Below are 19,285 nucleotides of genomic sequence, written 5' to 3'. Positions count from 1 at the left end.
TATTCAAGAAAGGTCAGTCTTTTGTCTAAGAACAGTTGTTTACAAGACGATAGTTGGTAACAAGTTCTATTCAAGACAAAAGACTGACCTTTCATTGACCAGTGTTTACTCATCCATTCTTCTGGTGTGGAGGATTTCCGCTCCTTGGTACAGAACAAGTTCATATATTCATTTCAGTCGTAGATACACAAGCGTTAAGTTTTATCCTGGCCCGCGATAATTTTTTCCTCTAAACGCAACCCATCTCATTTCTTTATCAACACTGTCGATGGACCACTCAAAGAGGTATGTATACATTATCATTTTCGTAACATAATTTCTGTAGTATTTCAAGATGTTTCTGACACGTATTTTGATTCACATGGCAGAGATCCAACATTTCTTCACTTTTTCCAGAATTTCTTCTCTTTATTTTTTTTTTTTTTGCGAAATATGTACAAAAATACGGAGTTTATGATTCATGTATGAATTTCCGAAGCCTCTCCCCCACCCCTCTTTCTCGAGAGCGCATTTTTTTTTTCATATTCGTTTAGAGCAAGTTGTTTTACACATATTACACTATTTCAGAATTTCTTCTCTTTATTATTTTTTTTTTTTTGCGAAATATGTACAAAAATACGGAGTTTATGATTCATGTGTGAATTTCCGAAGCCTCTCCCCCACCCCCCTTTCGCGAGCGCGCATTTTTTTCATGATAGTCGTTTAGAGCAATTTTTTTTACACCTATTACGCTGTTTTTGTTTTTGTTTTTGTGCCCGGTTCAGACGCTTTCGGAAATTCCCGACATAAATTTTCCGAGGCCTCTCCCCCACCCCTCTTTCTCGAGAGCGAATTTTTTTTTTCATATTCGTTTAGAGCAAGTTGTTTTACACATATTACACAATTTTTTTTTTGTTTTGGTGCCCGGGTCAGCCCCTCAGACGCTTTCGGAACTTCCCGATGTGAATTTTCCGAGGCCTCTCCCCCACCCCCCTTTCGCGTGCGCGAATTTTTTTTTTCATATTCGTTCATAGGAAGTTGTTTTACACCTATTACACACATTTTTTTTTTGATTTTCCGATATTTGTCACGCCCTATATTAACCGAAAATTCTTATGAGACAACAGACAAAGATTGCAAACCACCTGAACAAACATCTCAAAAGTAGTGAAAAGTCCTGCCTGAAAAGAACACTGTTAGAGATTGAGAAAAGTCTGCCTCGATCCCTGAAAAAGAGGGAGTAGATAAGGAAGCCTGGGTTATAGAAAATATAAAGTCAAACCTTAAAGCTTTCTTTAACATTGCCAAAGAAACAGCCTACATTACAAGATAGGGCCCCTCTTCCAAAAGGATGGCTCCTTCACAGGAAATCCAATGACATCAAAAAAGATGATGTAGCTTTTCTTTGATGAGCTATGTATCTTTTTCTAAATTCATAGAAATGGCCTCAAAAAACTGACACACTCTGTGTATTAAAAGGCTTGTGTTTGTCTGCAGCAGATTTGTGACTTGTATGTATGAAATTTCTCTTTTCTAAGGTGTCTGATGTGTATGCTTTTGGTGAACACTCAGCTTCTTTGATGTCCTGTGAAGTATTATAACAAACCCTAGCCATGCCAGCTTTTTTCATTTCAACCATTATTGTTGGATATCCAGAATGGGGTTCACCCAAGACACTGCCTGTTTCTTTGAATTTCTTAACTATCTTCCCCTCTGTGAGAAAGGCAATGGGGATCCTTGTGGGGTGAGGTGTATTGAAAGCATCTGCTATGTGTTGATGTGACAATCCCTCATGTCCATCAACTCATATGTGGAAAAAAAAAGATTAATGATATTTCCTATGTATCCAAACTTTATGGCCACCTTGTACATTCAAATGTATTGAGTCCTTTCTTGTCTGACTTGCCTACTTAATCTCTTGATTAAGATAGGCATGTTATTAACATATATTCTTATCTCACTCTATTTTACAGGTTTTGAGTAAATGGCCAGCAGCTGTGTCAGCAAAATCCTGCTATTTTATCAGAAAGTTTGATCAGCCTATTTCCCAAACTGATCCTTTATTAGAGTCATTTATTTGTAGTGATTTGAGCCACTCTCCTCTTGATTACATGTCAGTCTTCTATAATGAGGTCAGTTATGTTTTATTGTTGATTCTTTTATTCAATGTTGAAATGTTTCAATTTTAGCACCCTGTTTTTAATTATTAAATTAGCTTAAATTATGGAATTTTAAACTAATTATTAAATCAGCTTAATTATTAAAATGCTTTCTGGGAAACTATCGAGAGATGTTATTGGGGACCTATATTTCACTGAATAGCAAGAGGAGTGACACATTGTCAACTAGGAACCAAATGGAAAAAAAGTCTCTTTAATCATTGTTAATGAAGAAAATATCTTTCTATCTCATATACAGCCCTTTATAAATTGTACCCACGTATTCAGGTAAAACAATACAGTATATACAGGTGGGACATAAGGATCTTCCACATTTTGAATGGATATAAAAAAAGAACACAGCTATCTATGGTTTTGTTTTAATGGGTTTTAAAAATTATAAGACAAAAGGTTCCCCAAGGCTCTTCATGTCATCTCAGGTGGAATTGCATTGATTTCTTCTTTGATCATTTCCTTCAAATCCTCAAGAGTTCAAGGTATCCCCAAAGGAAAATGTCACAAGGGCTTAAATCTTATGACCTTGCTAGCCACTCCACGTCTCCTCTTAAAGAGATCAAATGCTTTGGAAACGTTTCCTTCAACGCTGAGTGAACATCATGCTGTGTGAGCTGTGGCCCCATCCTGTTGAAATCACACATGTTCTGTATCCAAATTGTCCAGTCTGGAGCACAGAAAGGCTTTCAACATTTCAACCTACTAGCCAGAAGTAACAATTACTGTTGCACCACTTCTTCAAAAAATTACAAGTTGTTTACACTAAAGTTGGTACATGCACATCAAACAGCTATGCAGGGAAAGTGAAGCGGTTGTTGGTGGAGATGATGAGGATTATGTTCAGCCCAGTAGTGAAACTTCTGCTCATTTACTACTCCATTGATATGGAAACAAGCCTCATTGGTACTCAGAAGAACAGCTGCAGAGGGAACTTGTACAAGAAAATTCACACATATGGCTCTGCAGTTGTTATGATTTGTCTCAGTTATATCTTGAACCAACATCATTTTGTAAGGATGCAATCTCCAATCAGCATGCAGAATTCTTCTCAAACTCTGAGTATCACAAATACTTTTCTATGCTTACAAGCAGAATGCTTTGGTGATTGCTGAATGGATGCTCTTGCTGCTGCCACATTTTCTGGAGCTGTAATGGTTCCAGGTCTGCCAGGTGATTTTTTTCAGTATGGATCCAGTTGCCTGAAAATTAGAAATCCAAAGCACCTTGTACTAATACTTTGAGATTCATTGTACCATTTTATTTCTTTTACTTGCTGGGTTTGGAGGAAGGTGTGCCCATGACCTCCAAAGGCCATGGACAAACCATGGGAAGATTGATGCTATTAATATTCCACTTAAAACTTTCTAAGTCAACTCCTGTTGCAAAATACATGAAATGGGAAAGAATTCCTGGAGGACAGTGTTTTAGGAAGGAAGGACTGGATGTAATGATTTGTGCATATCCTATGAGCCTGGACACAATAAGAATGATGGGAAAAGGAGTGAAGAGTGATATGGAAGTGCTTTAGTAGATGTGGAAATGAACCCAACCAGATCTGAGGAGCAAAGGCTATTACAGTACCTGTAAAAAGCAGAGAAAGGAGACAACATACCTATGGGCCAAAGTTTGGGGCATGTCTTTTAGTGACTTTATGCCAATAAGTCATGAGGCCCTTTTCTAGAGGTTGTCCAGCATGTCTGTGTAATCAGTTGGAATACTGTTCCATATGTAAGAGCAATACTCCATTGTTAGCTTCATCGGAGTCTTGTAGAGTATCAATAATTGTTGTGGATGAAATATTTTTTAGCACTGAAGAGAGAGACCAGACATTGGGAGGCAATCCTTGCTATGTTAAGGATGTACTTTCTCTAGAATAGATACTCTGGAGTGATTTTGTGGGGACTATATGAATTGGAGAAGAGTATTCCAAAGTTGGGATGGGGTAGACTATATAGCAATGATGCTCACCTCTGGATGTTCCCAGTCTGAAGTGGAAAGGCTGAGAAAACATCTCCATGCTTTCTTTGAGAACATTAATCTTTCTATCTCCTTCAAAAAGTGTAATAAAATAGCTTACTTTGTAGATGTATTAAACCTAGAAACTAAACTGTACAATACCCACCATACACCCAATGAGAACTTCCAGTGATTACTGAATAAACCTAGATATATTACTGACAGCCTAGTTTAGAAATATATCAACTTGAATGAAAAATGCAGGTGCAAAATCCTAGAATATTTTCTTTGGCAAGTTCTTTCAACTTCTAAAATGGATGTGTTTCATGCTATCAAACAGTTATTCTGAATTTGAGGGCTTTTCAATGGAAGATATGGGGAAATTGGGAAAATGTATGAGTGAACTCCAAAAGCATGTGGTATATGAGAATGAATCAGATATTTCTGTATCCAAAACTGAAAGCAGCGATTCTGAAGAGAACACCGATAGCAACAGCGAGGACAAATTTATACCATTATCTTTTATCTTTTATCTTTTATTTGTTTCAGTCATTTTGACTGCGGTCATGCTGGAGCACTGCCTTTTAGTCGAGCAAATCGACCCCGGAACTTATTCTTTGTAAGCCCAGTACTTATTCTATCGGTCTCTTTTTGCCGAACCGCTAAGTGACGGGGACATTTTTTTTCTTATTTTTTCCAGTAAGCTTGTTTCAAGCAATCACTGTGGAAACAAACTGTTATGCAGAATATAAACAAACTGGAAAAAAAGATAGCTTGTGGTTCCTCACAAGCATAGAAGAAATACAGGCATATTTTTCCATAAATATTATTATGGTGTAAGACAATTACCCAGAATTACAAATTACTGGAGTAATCAGAAACCTTTTGGAGACCAGTACATTTCCAGTATTTTGACAAGGATATGTTTTGTGAAATTGAGCCAATATTTTCTTGTGAGAGACACTAGCAGTACCCCAGCACATGGAGAACCAAACTTTGATCCTTTATTTAAAATAAGACCTCCTGTCGACTTCATTGAAAATGCATATAAAACCCTCTACAATCCTGATAGATACCTATCCGTCGATGATGGCATAGTGGGGTATAAAGGAAGGGTTCATTTCCGACAATATATGCCAGAAAAGCTCATGGAGTTGGGGATAAAGTTTGGAAAACTTGCAAAATAAATAGGGGTACTGCTGTGGCTTTAGTTTTTATACTGGGAAAAGGGACAATAATGTTAGACAGCATGGCCTAGGGAACGATCTGGTCTGAAATTTATCATTTCTATACCATAACCAGGGCAGTATAATATTTTTTACTTTCGTTAAACTTGCAGTGGATTTAGAAGCTGTGATAATGTATATATGTGCTACAGTAATTACTAGTAGAAAAGGGCTGCCATTAAAAAAAAAACAAAATTTATAAAAAAGAGGTGAAATAATCCAATGGCAGAAAGGAAATCTCACATACAGAGATAAGAGGCAGATAAATTTTCTATCTACCAGTGCACAATGACGTGTAGATAAAAATGGCACCATGTTTGTGAACCTCGATTATAACAGGGCAATGTAGATTGGCTGAACCAAATTATAAGGTATTATCCAGTTGGTAGATTGGGTAATAAATGGTTTGGTATATAGTAAACACAATCATTGTAAATGTGTTTATATTATATACCAAATCAGGAGGGGTTTGAAAGTGGTGCGACCATCTGCAGTTCTCAGCAGATGTAGCAACTCAGCTGAGGGCAGGTTATTCCTCCAGAAAAATAACTGCAGGAAGGAAAACCAAAGCCTGCCAGAGAGATATCCTTCTCAGTTCAGCCAATCTCCATAAAAAATAAAAAATTGAGAATCGCAAAAGACAGTGCTATGAATGTCTACATCAACAAAGAAAAACTCCCAGTGGATGGCCAGTCGAAACTTCTTTCCAATGTACATTCTGCAAGGTTGCCGTATGTAGAGTGGGATGTTTTACAAGTTTCCATGACAGAAATATTATGTGAATATTGTATATATGTATGATTAGATTTTATAAATATTTTCCAAATTTACTTTGTTTTTACTTTTTATTTGCTTGTAATTTTAATTTATCTATAATTTTAATTTGCCTGTAATGTGAGTGAAAAGTTTTGATTTAATTTCTGTTGTAAATCTTTATCATATATGTTCTGTGTATTCATTTAGTTCATGTATTTAATTTTCTAGTTTTCTTCAAAAACAAATTCCAGTATTTCATTTCATTTCATTTTACCTTTATGGTACACCTATTCTTCTGTGCATTAAATTCAACTGATAATCTAGTGATGTGCTCAATTCTTCTATATTGAAATTTTGTTGCATACTCAATTGATGACTTATTTTCTATGGTGATGTTTAAACAAAATTTTAATATTCTTATATTTTGCTGAATTTATATATCCAGAGAAGCACTCGACTCAAATTCTGGGCTATTAACGCTGTTGGGTTCCAGGCCAATGCTTGAATTCCTCAAGTATAGAAATTTCTTGTTTCACTACAATCTCACTGCATAGTCGGTTTAGCCAAGTGGAAATAATTTAAACAAGAAGACTAAGAAAATTCTTTAACACATCTTTAGTGATTCATTAGAATTGTTTCTGCTGCAACTTTGCTTGCAATGCTAGTTTATGCAAAAATTCAAAGTGAAAATTTATGTAATGTTAGTGGTTTTAGACATTAGAGAGGCATTTCATCAGACTTGCATCAAAGATGAGCTTTCACATTGTGTGACTTCTATACCTTGTGTTTTGGCTTATACCATGAGGAAACAAAAAATAATTAAAAGTGTGGTTATGGGATGAGTAAGTAGGGTAGAGATTATGTAGTGGGGTGAGGAAAATCAAGAGGAAAAATACAAGCCATTTTCTTCGAACAGTAGCTATATTTTGTACTGTACTAAAGCAGACTCTTTTGCATATCTATAGAATGGTTTAAGGTTTGTCTTAATATGTTTGACAGCGCTGGTTTCTTTTTCTGCCCTCTCATTTTCATGGAGCAATATTTGTTTCAGAGAATATCATTTGCTATCCTTCAGTGGTCCATTTAGAAGATTTGAGATTTTAGCTTGTTGTCTAATTAGAATCTTCTTATCCCAAGGAATTAAACTTTTCTGTTGGTTTGGCATTCTTTCTGGAGCAAACTTACTGCACATATTGTGCATGATTGCCATAAATTGCTGCAGCTTTTTGTCAACATCTTGTGTAGAGAGACTGGTAGACCAGTTTTGTTCAATGACCTCTTTCTCAATACCTTCCAATGAACTTTGTGGAAGTTCAGGTTGGAGAGGGGTTGGGTACTTGAAGAAGTCTGTAGTTTTCTGCAGACCATACATTGTTAGTTTTATCAAGTTATGGTTTGAGAAAATCATCAGTGACACCATATTATGGATGAGCGCCAAATGTGAAGCAGAATCCAAGACATTTCTTTTCTTGTTGGGTAGAACATTATTTACTCCATAAAGAACATGTGTGTGAGATCATTCTTCATGCCTTAGGCCATACAGTGACATAGCTGAGAGAAAGCCATTTGACATTTAGGAGTTTGAAGTCTCCTAGAAGAAGTATGTGCATGCTTTTATTCGGTTTGGTTAACACTTCTTTCACTTTTTGGAGGCTCTCTTGAAATGTGTCCCCATAATTTGGAGCATCTGGTTGGTGATATGTAGTACATATTACTATTTTCACCTGTTTAGTGTGTACCACCAGTGTGTCACAGACTGAGTTTGAGTGTGACAGCAGAACCACAGGAGTGATATCTTCCTGGATATACATTGCAACTCCACCATGAGTCCTTTTTCTCCTGTCATATAGAGTTTAGGTAGTAGCTTCTGGTTTGACATCTGCAGAGGATAAGAATGGCCACCCTAGTTCATTTGTTGTTTGAGTAATTGTTTCTCAGACTCGATATCTATTGAAGCCAGGTCAGCTGCCTTATACATCTGAGTCACACTGTTCAGCAGCTGCTGTCCGTACTGCATCCACCATGTGTTTCCTTTTAGGAGCAGTGCATGCATCATCCACACATTTCCATGGTGGTGGCATTGTATCTTGTGATCTAGACCTTTGTCATTAGAAGCAGTCTTGGGGTGAATGAAATGAGTACCGCTCACATGGGGCTTGAGATGCAGCCTGTTCCAATGTCTCCATGCCAGTAGGTTCCCTTTGCATAGAACTTGCAGACTGGTTGGGCTTTCTTTTTATCATAACCATTGTCTTCGCAAGTTCTATTTTGTTTTACATTTGTTTCTGTACCCACCTTGGGCCCACATCCATTTTCAGTTTGCCTACTTGCTTGTGCCTTTGTATTTGGCTTCTTTTATTTCTCCTGGTGGACCTTTGCTTTCTTCTTCTTGGATTCACATTTTTTCCAGGGTGATAATATCTGCTTTGTTCTGTTCCTCCTTCACAGCATCACCCTGATTTCATTGTGTCACTTGTTTCTTTTACATCCTTTTGCTTCCTCTTCAAATATTTTCTCTAGTAACTCCATGTGCAGTTGTATTAAAGCATATGAGCAAATGAACGAATTCTTTTTCTTTTGATTGAAGCCATGGTTTGATGAAATCCAGGACTTTTCAGGGCCTCTGCAATTAGAGTGTTTGGTGGCAATCCTTCTATAAAGTTCTGTATGAGGAGCATTGTCTTGATATTTCGGACCTGCTAGTTTCTCTGAATTGGAATCTTATGCTGTCTTCCATGCAGTTGGCTTTGCTGAGGTCCATGTTACTGAAACAGGGAGAAAAAATGTCAGGAAGAAGCAGAGACAGATATGCAGAGAGAGAGAGAGGCTGAGAGGGAAAGGAAGTGAGGATAAGCAGAGAGAGGATAGAGAAATATGGCTGGCTGTGCAGAGACTGAGAGGGAAGGAGGAGGATAAGAGAGAGGTAGTCAAGAAAAGCAGAGAAAGAGAGAGAGAAAGACTGTGAGTGTAAGAAAGAAAGAGACTGGAAGAGAAATACAAAGGTAGTGAAGAAAGGAGAGAGAGAGAGAGTATGTGTGTGTGTGTGTGTGTGTGTGTGTGTGTGTGTGTGTGTGTGTATATATATACACACAAAATTTCTATAATTATAAGCATAATTATAATTATGAACCCTAATTATAATTATGCTTATAATTATAGAATTTTTGTATAAGGTTACCGATAATGGTTCTTTTAACATACCGAACTACTTGGTAAAATTATTAATTATTAATTGATTAATTAATTTTACTCTTTATTATTACATATAGATAGATAGATGGATAGATAGCTAGATAGATTTTCAGATGTAATCATTTTGTGTAAACACAGGTACTATGCATCATTTGCCTACTTTGTAAAATCTATGTGATTGCCTATTTACAATTGTCATCAACTTACAGCTTGATCACACTAGTAACATAAACCTTCTTAACAATACCTTTGCCAATTTCCTCCAACCCAGCACCCCCACCAACCCTTCAGCCACCCTATCCTCATTCTTCGAATTCCATTCTCTCATCTCTTCTTTGCCTCTTCAACCGAAACTACTCACTCTCCACTGCTAACCCATCTTCTCTCCTGAAATTCCCACTTTTCCATCCTACTACAATATGATTGACCCTTACCCTCACTTAATATTCGCTCCCCATTTTTCTCACTATTTCAACTTCCTTGATAAAATTTATTACTATCCTAAATTTTTAACATCTATTCATAAACCCAGTAACATTATCTTTCAAATATCACATACTACCCCTCCCATTTATCTCCCAATTCTCCACTCCAAAGGTTAATTCATTTTTCTTATTAAGAGATTATTTCTGTACCAATTAACAATTATGTTCTAATATATAAGAAACTTTTCAACTCTTGTTCAGGTTATTTCTTGATTCATACACAACATGTATTCTACAAAAATATATGTTGTAAATTAAAAATGCTAAGTGCTATGAAAAAAACACAGCACATAATTTGGCTTGTTAACATAACACCATTCTAGCAAGCGCATCACAAATAGCTGTAGAAAGTTTCTCTTCTTGTAGTTTTTTCTATGTATAAATAGTACTTTTACTTTATATATTTCCTATTTCAGGTTATGCTTCCAATAATTACAAACAAAAAAAATCATGCAAATTGGCCATCTGTTGTGTCTGAAGATATAATTCAAGCCTCTTATTCTTTGAAAAGAAATATTGACCTGAGTATGGGTGAAATTTTAGGAAAAACAGTGTTACCTATTCCACCTAATTTTGTGGATATAGAGAAAATTTCAAAGTAAGTTAGATTTATTTTATTTATGATTTCTTCATAAGTACTTTAAAAATGTTCTGAAAGAGGCCTCCAGTGAACTGAAGTATAATGTTAATAAAGTATTTAAATCTATTTGATTGTTTACTTTTAGGTTAGTGCTTAACACGCCATAACCATTTCATCCTTTTTTCAAACAGTATTACTACATTATTCAATACGTCCTTTTACAAACCAAAGTCCACTTTGCCTTTCATCCTTTTGGAGTCAGTAAAATAAGTACCAGTTGACACTGGGGTCGATGTAATTGACTTACCCCATTCATATCACGAAATTGCAACCTTATTCCCTCTTCACTTTGGGAACCAATTCCATGGTCCCCATGTACTCATGGAAGACACCCAGGTGCTGCCTGACATGTCCATTAAAATCACCAGCCATGAAGATATGGTCACTGTAATCTATGGCTTGAATATAATGACACCATTAGGAATGAGAACCCAGGTTCGAAATTTCCCCAAGACACCTGATGAAGGCCAGTCATGCAATCCGGGCCAGTTGGGCCAATGACAAAGTACGTCGTTATAATACCAGACATAACAGTATCGATGAGTTTTCAAACATATGCAGGATATAACATGTAACAAGAAATTGAAAACATGCAGGATACAATAATGACCACAGACTACAACAAAGAAAAATTCAGTGACAACAATTCGAAAACACACTGGATACAATAATGACTGCAGGATACAACAAGGAAAAATTCAGTGACATGAATTTGAAAACATGCTGGATACAACAATGACCGGATGTTTTCCTTTTGAACGGCACTTTGTAACATAATTTCTAGGTAACTAAAAAGTTTTAAACTTCGTATACTGGTAGAATGTGTTTATAAAACATCATTTTCTCTTGGCTTTATTGAGAAAATTCTATAGGTTGTAACATATTTCGTCTACAATTTTTTGCATTTCGGCAATTTTAACCAATCAATTACCTCCATTGACGTAAATAACATTCTGTGCATAATGAATATGTCCCTCCTTTAAGAAACAGATTGGGTTTATTTACATTTGTGAAGAAAAAAAGATACCCTTCCCCAATGACCACAGGATACAATAAGAAAAAATTTGGTGATGAAAAAATTCTATGAAATAAAAGAAATAATAGAATATGATGAATAACAATTCTGCTGAAGAAGGATTTCTGGAGTACTACCTGGGACACAGAGAAAAAATAATATAAGTCTGTTAAAGGATTTCAATCAAGATGCTCATGTGTTCGTAGTACTACTGGTAAGAATGTAAAGCCAGTACTACCTGTGGCATACATTTGAATAGCATGTTTTGAATGTGTAATACATAGAGTTGAAAAAAAAAAAATAATAATTGCTGATAGGTGTATATTGGAGAACTGTCATAATTAAATTTTTCTGTGATGAGAAATTGAAAAAAGATTTTGTTGTTCTATGTAATACATAGAGTGGAAAAAATAATAATTGCGGATAGGTGTATATTGGAGAACTCCATGTAATAATTAACTTTTCTGAGATAAGAAATTTAAAAAAAAAATTTTTGGGGTCCTGTAAAGAAAATGAAAAAAATATAATCCTGCGTGTAGAAAAAAAGATCTCAAAAGGGGATGTGTTATGGAGGAATCCCCCAAACAAGAGAAGTGGGCTTTTCCACTACAAATAGATAATGCACAGACACGAGTGGAGCAGTCAGGGAGGTATGCCATTTGTGACCAGTCACGCAGTCTGGGCCAGTCGAGCCAACAACAAAGTACATCATTATAATACCGGACATAACAATGTCGAGCAATACATAACAGTATGAAAATTCAACATTGTGAAAAGCCCTGAAAACACTAAACAAAAACGTAGCATCTCTTTTCATTTGTTGGGAGTAGCAAAGATGTGAAATATCGCAACATGCAAGGAGAAAAGGAAGAGATGTAAATTACACTTACCTAATGGTGAAAGAAAATTTGAAAGAATGTAGAAGAAAATTATTTATACAAAATGATTTATACATACACACACACACATCTTTCAATGTGTTTGTGTGTGTTTATATTTATATATATATATTTCAGTGTATATGTATGCGCGCGTCATTGTCTTTCAATGTACTGAGTTCAATAAGTATCAGAACAAGCTACCCAAGTGAGTGTCAATTATTTTCTGGAAATTGGCAAGCAGCCTGATAAAACAGCTGATTTATATTTTGTAAATTTACAGTCTAAAACGAAAGAATGCCCTTTAATACAATAAAATTTTTCTTAAAAGTGTTCGAAAATGTTATTGCCTCATTTATAAATCAATTCAATTCTTCGATCTTTCTGAACAAATATATTAATTACATTTTCATAGATATCTCTTTTCATCAATTGTTGTAATAAATCTTTTTCAATTAACATTAGTGCTAACTCAGATAGTCTATTTTCTCCTGTTGCATTTCAAAGCAGAAAAGGATCGCTCTACAGAAGCAGTTGTAGACAATTGTCAAAATCAACTTGCAAAGATTGAAGAGTTCTGGCATAGCTTCAACAAAATCAATGTTGTCAAATTTGTTTTTGAGCACAGTTCTAGTTTTATCTATTTGCTCTTTACAATACACTATGTCATGACTTTTACTCTAGAGGATGTTAAATAAGACATCAGTGAATGTCACTGAATACTTCTAATAAAAATAAGAAATCAGGAACTTTTAAAGAATGTATGGTGGTATTGTCCCATGCTTCAAGATTTTCAATGCTGTCTTCAAAAAGGTTGATTATGAAATTATAATTTTCTTTTGTGATAATAAGACATGAGTAGTTCCATCCAATTGCTGTTGCTTTCGGAAATCTTTTTTTAACAATGTTATCTAATGCATTAACCCTTTTTGGTGATTTTGTAAAAAAAATGTACCCAGTCCATTTATTGTAGAAAAAAAATCTTGCATTCTTTTTTAGCAGAGCATGATAGTGAAAGAACTAAATTTAGGATATCAGCACAACAATGAATAAAGATCACACATTCATATTTCTTTCTTACTTTTGACTGTAACCCATTTAATTGTTCTGCCATTGTAGTGGTGCCATCATAGGTTTGTGCAATCAATTTCTTTCTGCATTTCCATGTTTCAAAGCATTTAAAAACATGTTCAGATAAAGCATTTGCAGATTGATCTGCACCAACATCATTAAAACCGGTAAATTGTTCTTTCGTAACACAATCTTCTGTAACATAATGTAAAACAGTTGACAGTTGTGAATATGCCAATACATCAGATGTTTCATCAACAACAATAGCAACAAATTTAGCCTGATTAAGTTCATTTTGTATTTCATTCAATATAACCTTTTGAATTGCATCGATCAAGTCATTTTGAATTCTGTTTGAGAGACCAGAGAAGATAGAAGCTGTATCTAGATGGCTTGTTAATTTTTCGTCATATTTACTGAAGAGTTCTTTATAATTTCTACAATTATTAGATTCTTCAAATTCAAAATGACCCCAAAATGATAATTCTTGGTGACCTAAAAAACATAACTACAGTGATCAATCATTACAGAATGGGTCTGTTTCGTCAAACTTCCTCATTATGATGTTGTATGCTCTGTTTTTTAGATGCATCTAATTGGAAGTCTATGTGAACATTCTGAATGTTTTAAGATCTATCAAGGATCTTATATGCCTTTGAGAATGTTCATGCTTTAGCATAGCCGTATATAAACTATGTAAATCATCATAACCTTTATCATTCCAAACATATTTTTCTAGACAAAACAACATGCATAGCCAGCATAATAACTTATTAAATGTAGCACTACCAGTTAACCATTTTTTATTTTCATACAAATTAGCCTGAAATTGTCTCTTGAATTTCTTGTTGTAGCTTCACAAATCAGGTAATTTCTGTGTTGGTCAATCACCATTTATAATTAATTATTTCCCTTCAAAGTCTTTTTGTGAAAAATTACTTTTTCAAAATTTCTTCTATAACACACATTTCAGTCATTTTGACAAATGTTTCAAAAATACTAGAGATCTTATGAAACTAATAGTGCATGTGTGAGTGTGAGCATGAAGGGAAAGATAATTTTAGTAAATTAATGAAAGATTAATTAGCTATTTCTGAAATCAGAAATATAATATAGATTATATTTCTGATTTCAGAATGTTTGAAAATTTGTTCATACAAAAGGATGGTTAATGATAATAAATTTCAAAACTTACAACAGAGTGAAATAGATATTCCAAACATTTGTCCTTACTAATTAAGAATTATGGGATTGTTGATATGTTTTGGTCAGGATTTTTATGGGTCAAAAAGTCAAACCCTGTTAGCAGCATCAGTTACAGAGAATTGTTGACAAAGATGATCTAATAGAAAGGGAGAGGAGAGCAAAGCTAACGAAAGCATGGCTTCTGCAGTTATTTTATAGAGATAGAAAGAATCTTACAGGCATTGACTTTTACAGATAGGCAGAAGAGAAATGATAGGTATTGAAAGATTGGAAGATGGGGGCACAAAAGATTTCTTATGCGTTTTTCTTTAAGCATGCCTAGAGGAAGCAAAATGGGAACACAGTGAAGTATCAATCTGGACGGGTTTCCTTTGAGACAAAGTAACTATTTTAGCTCAGTTTCCAATGATGTGCACAACTTTTCAATGTGGTTATAAATACATTACGTTCTTAAATTAATTTTTGAGTTATACAAAATATCAATGGGCATGCAGTGCATGACTAGCATGTCTTGATTGCACGCCACTTGTGGACACTCAATTTACTGCATTTCATCTATGGACCTCCAGAAATTTTGTATGGACCCTGTTCAGAACCTCTGATGTAAACTATATTGACCAGTTTTTACTCCCAACTATGTAACCGATACTGAGCAAATTTTACTCCTACAGACGATGCAATGGTACAAAATGAGAAAAAATAACAATGAATCAGAAATTATTCATTTTGACCAGTTACCAATTTTGTCCCACTTCCACATATGTAATTTTCTTTCTTTTTACCACTGAATAACCACTTCCGTTAATTATGTTATTGAACTTCGATATGTTCACATCTTTTTCTGGATACTTACACTATCAGGACTTTTACCTACATGGATTTACACAGGATTGCACCTAAGGACTTGTATCTAAACAATTGGAAAGTTGAATGGTGAACTTTTATGCTTCTTTTTTATTCTCTTTCTTCATTTCCTTATTTCTTTTCTCCTGTCCTCTGTCGTCATTTCATTCATCTGTACCCTTCTACTAATTTTAACTAGAAGTAGTTGATAGTGTAGGATTTTGAATATATACGACCGTACGTTAGGAGGTTGGTGACATAGTCTTCTCTTGTATGCCGCACGGCCGCATCCTAACATAACATAATGATATAAGCCATAATACATGAATATATTATACAGTGCCAAAGGAAATGAATAAAGGACGCCAAAACCGTTCTACTTTTATAAAGAGAAGATAGATTTTATTCACAGTGTACAAAGTGAGTTGTGATTACTAGTGTAGTGTTGTGGTATGAATGCATGCGTATAATATTTGTGTCTGTGTGTTCGTGTGTGCGACAAAAGGTACAGATAAAGGTGCATGCGAATACAACAGAGCATAAGAGAAGTCTCAACATATTGAGTTAAGATAGAGTTATTTTACCAGTTCATGTAGTACGCGATAATAAGTTCTATAACAAGATTTGGGTCTCGAAGCGGAGATTAGTTGAGTCACTTGTTGTGCAGGTTTCTCTTGATATAGATGCTCTTTCAAATATATATACTGCATTTGTTTTTCCGTGGTGATAGTTTCACACTAACAGCGTGAGTTAAATCTGTGTATTTATCTTGTTGTGTACAAGTTGAAATCTTCGGAGATGGAGACGACGTTGGTTATGACGTTCTGTCTGTCACTGGTATACAATAGCGTCTTCATAGTATGCATGATTCGAACACGCAGCCTTCTGATATAGGTGGTTTTAAGCTACCTTGAGCTTTCTCTTAGGTTATATTATTATAGTATATTCTCTATTTAGTTTTGTTACAGTAATGCAATGCTATTTATTGCTTTCTATTGGGAAATAGATTATTTTATTTGGCTTTTTTGAGTAAGGGTGAATATAATGATTAAAACGTCACTTATAACTTAAGTGTTATCATTATACACAAATCTGAATGCTATAAAGAAATATACTTATGGAACGCTATGAATATTAACGACTTGTATGTATAATATTTCCTTCGTGTTCATTTAACTGCTATAAGAAAATATAATTTAATGATTACAGAAATGCATATTTATTTATACTCAGTTGAAGAAAAACGTGAAGAGAAACATTTTCTTAATTAGTTTTATTATATAAATATAATATTTTATATTATGTACATGTGAAAGGAAAGATAATTTTCGTCGTGTAGAAGTACGGCTATATATTCACTAGCTAATTCATAAATCTAACTAATAGATTAATCAACAATTCAAAATAGACTAGTGATTTTCTTTGGACATGGCATGAAAATCACCAATGTCTCAAAGGAGTGAGTGTCGTGGAGTTCAGTTACATCCAACAAACTCTAAAATTTTTCCCAAAATCCAGGGTTTTTATAACTGCTCAACTTGACTTAAATGAATTGAAATCCATTACAAATATTCTTTATGTAACTTTTTAGAATCTTTATGAGCAGTTATATTAACCAATGGAAAAAACGAAAATAATAATTCTTCGGCAATACGACATTACGTCATATTGCCAATTCCCGCTTTATTTCAAAAATAGCTAAAATGGCTACGTGTTACAATAGCTTCCGTTACCTAGGGGACCAAGTCAGTAGCGGAGGGGGGTTCGCTGAAAGTGTAGCTGCTAGAATAAGAATAGCTTGGGCAAAGTTCAGAGAGCTCTTACCTCTGCTGGCCACAAAGGGCTTCTCGCTCAGAGTAAAAGGTAGACTGTATGACGCTTGGGTATGAACAGCCATGCTACATGGCAGTGAGACATGGGCCGTGACTGCTGAGGACATGCGTAACCTCGCAAGGAATGAAGCCAGTATGATCCGATGGATGTGTAATGTCAGTGTGCATACTCGACAGAGTGTAGGTACCTTGAGAGAAATATTGGACCTAAGAAGCATCAGTGCAAGAGAGACGACTGCGCTGGTATGGTCATGTCGTGAGAATGGATGAGGATAGCTGTGTGAAAAAGTGCCACACCCTAGTGGTTGAGGGAACCTGTGGAAGTGGTAGACCCACGAAGACCTGGGATGAAGTGGTGAACTTTAGGCCTCACCAAGGAAAAGACTAGTGACTGAGACCTTTGGAAATATGCCGTGCGTGAGAAGACTCGTCAAGCCAAATGAGACCATAATCTCATGGCCTATGCCAGGGGCGTAACCAGCCCACTTATGAGTACCTCTCCTTCTTTGGACACTAAAACTCTGCATGTGAAGTCCTGTTGAGGCCAGTGAAATCAATCAAAAGCAAAATCAAAATTGATGACTGGCATCTGTGTTAGCAGGGTGCAAAGAGCACCGTACGAGCGTGATCATTGACAGAGCGGCTAACTGGCTTCCGGGCCGGTGGCACTTAAAGGGCACCATTCTAGCGTGATCATTACCAGCGTCGCCTTACTGGCACTTGTGCCCGTGCTAGTAGGATGCCAAGAGCACCATCCGAGCGTATTGTTGCCAGAGCAGCCAAATGGCTTCCGTAAAAGGGCACCATTCGAGTGTGATCGTTACCAACGGCGTCTTACTGGCACCTGTGCTGGTGGCATGTGTAAAACGATTTGAGCAAGGTTGTTGCCAGTACCCCCTGACTGGCCCCTGTGCCGGTGGCATGTAAAAACAAGCACCCACTACACTCTCAGAGTGATTGGCGTTAGGAAGGGTATCCAGCTGTAGAAACTCTGCCAAAATCAAGAATGGAGCCTGGTGCAGCCATCTGGTTCACCAGCCCTCTGTCAAAATCGTCCAACCTATGCTAGCATGGAAAGCAGACGTTAAACGATGATGATGATGATGATGATGATATGTATGTATGTCATCATCATCATCGTTATATATATTGCTGCATACCTCTCCCGTCTTCTCTCTAGGGAGTACAGTCTTAGCTGTTTCAACCTTTCCCAGTAGCTGAGCTGTTGTAAAGAGACGATCTTCTTTGTGAATCTTCTCTGGATTGCTTCAAGGTCCATTGTTAATTTCACACTGGTGGGTGACCATAGCTGTGAGCAGTAATCCAGGCGGCTGAGGACGAATATCTGCCAGAGGACCATCATGATTTCCTTATCTCTGGTTCTAAATGTTCTTAGGATCCATCCAACCAGTTGTCTGCACTTTGTCGCCATCCTGGTAATGTGCACTTGGAAAGAGGTATCATCACTGATGTCGATACCCAGGTTCCTCACAGACTTAGGCTCTGGGATTGAAATTCCCTGTGGACCGGTGTATCCTGTAAGTTTAATATTCAGTTTTGGATGCTGGTAGTGCAGGGCCTGGAATTTTTCAGCATTAAACTGCATATTATTATCCTCAGCCCATCTGTAGATTGAGTCCAACTTCTGCTGCAGGTGTGCAACATTGCTGGAGTTCTGTATTTTCTGCGAGACTTTCGTATCATCTGCATAGCTGGCCAGAGTGGCTATCCGGGCATTTGAGTGCATATCTGAGAGGCCCACTATAAAAAGCAGTGGTCCCAAGACAGTGCCCTGTGGAACACCGCTCACTATTTGTGTGTTCATAGAGGTGGCTCCATTAACCACTACTGCCTGACTCCTGTCTTTCAGGAAGTCATGTAACCACACTCCGAGTTTTCCAACTATGCCGAGGTCACGTAGTTTATGGCATATCATACCATGATCCACTTTGTCAAAAGATTTTGCAAAATCAAAGTATATTACATCCACATTTGATTTGTTGAGTAACTGCCTCAACACCCAGTCATAATG

General features: G+C 36.1%; 1 protein-coding gene across 2 annotated transcripts in view; it reads left to right on the top strand.

The window, feature by feature from the left end:
• LOC115213643 (dynein beta chain, ciliary-like) overlaps window positions 1-19,285 on the top strand; it is an 884,597-nt gene that overhangs the window by 52,409 nt on the left and 812,903 nt on the right. For both annotated transcript variants that reach the window (XM_036501971.1, XM_036501966.1), the window contains exons 2-3: window positions 1,953-2,111; window positions 10,185-10,366. In XM_036501971.1, coding sequence (XP_036357864.1) covers window positions 1,953-2,111; window positions 10,185-10,366 — 341 coding nt within the window. The remainder of the gene's footprint in view (window positions 1-1,952; window positions 2,112-10,184; window positions 10,367-19,285) is intronic.

The sequence above is a fragment of the Octopus sinensis genome, linkage group LG1 (genome assembly GCF_006345805.1).
Source record: "Octopus sinensis linkage group LG1, ASM634580v1, whole genome shotgun sequence".
Taxonomy (NCBI): domain Eukaryota; kingdom Metazoa; phylum Mollusca; class Cephalopoda; order Octopoda; family Octopodidae; genus Octopus; species Octopus sinensis.
The sequence above is the reverse complement of the archived record's forward strand: the minus strand, read 5'-3'. Positions and strand labels throughout refer to the sequence as shown.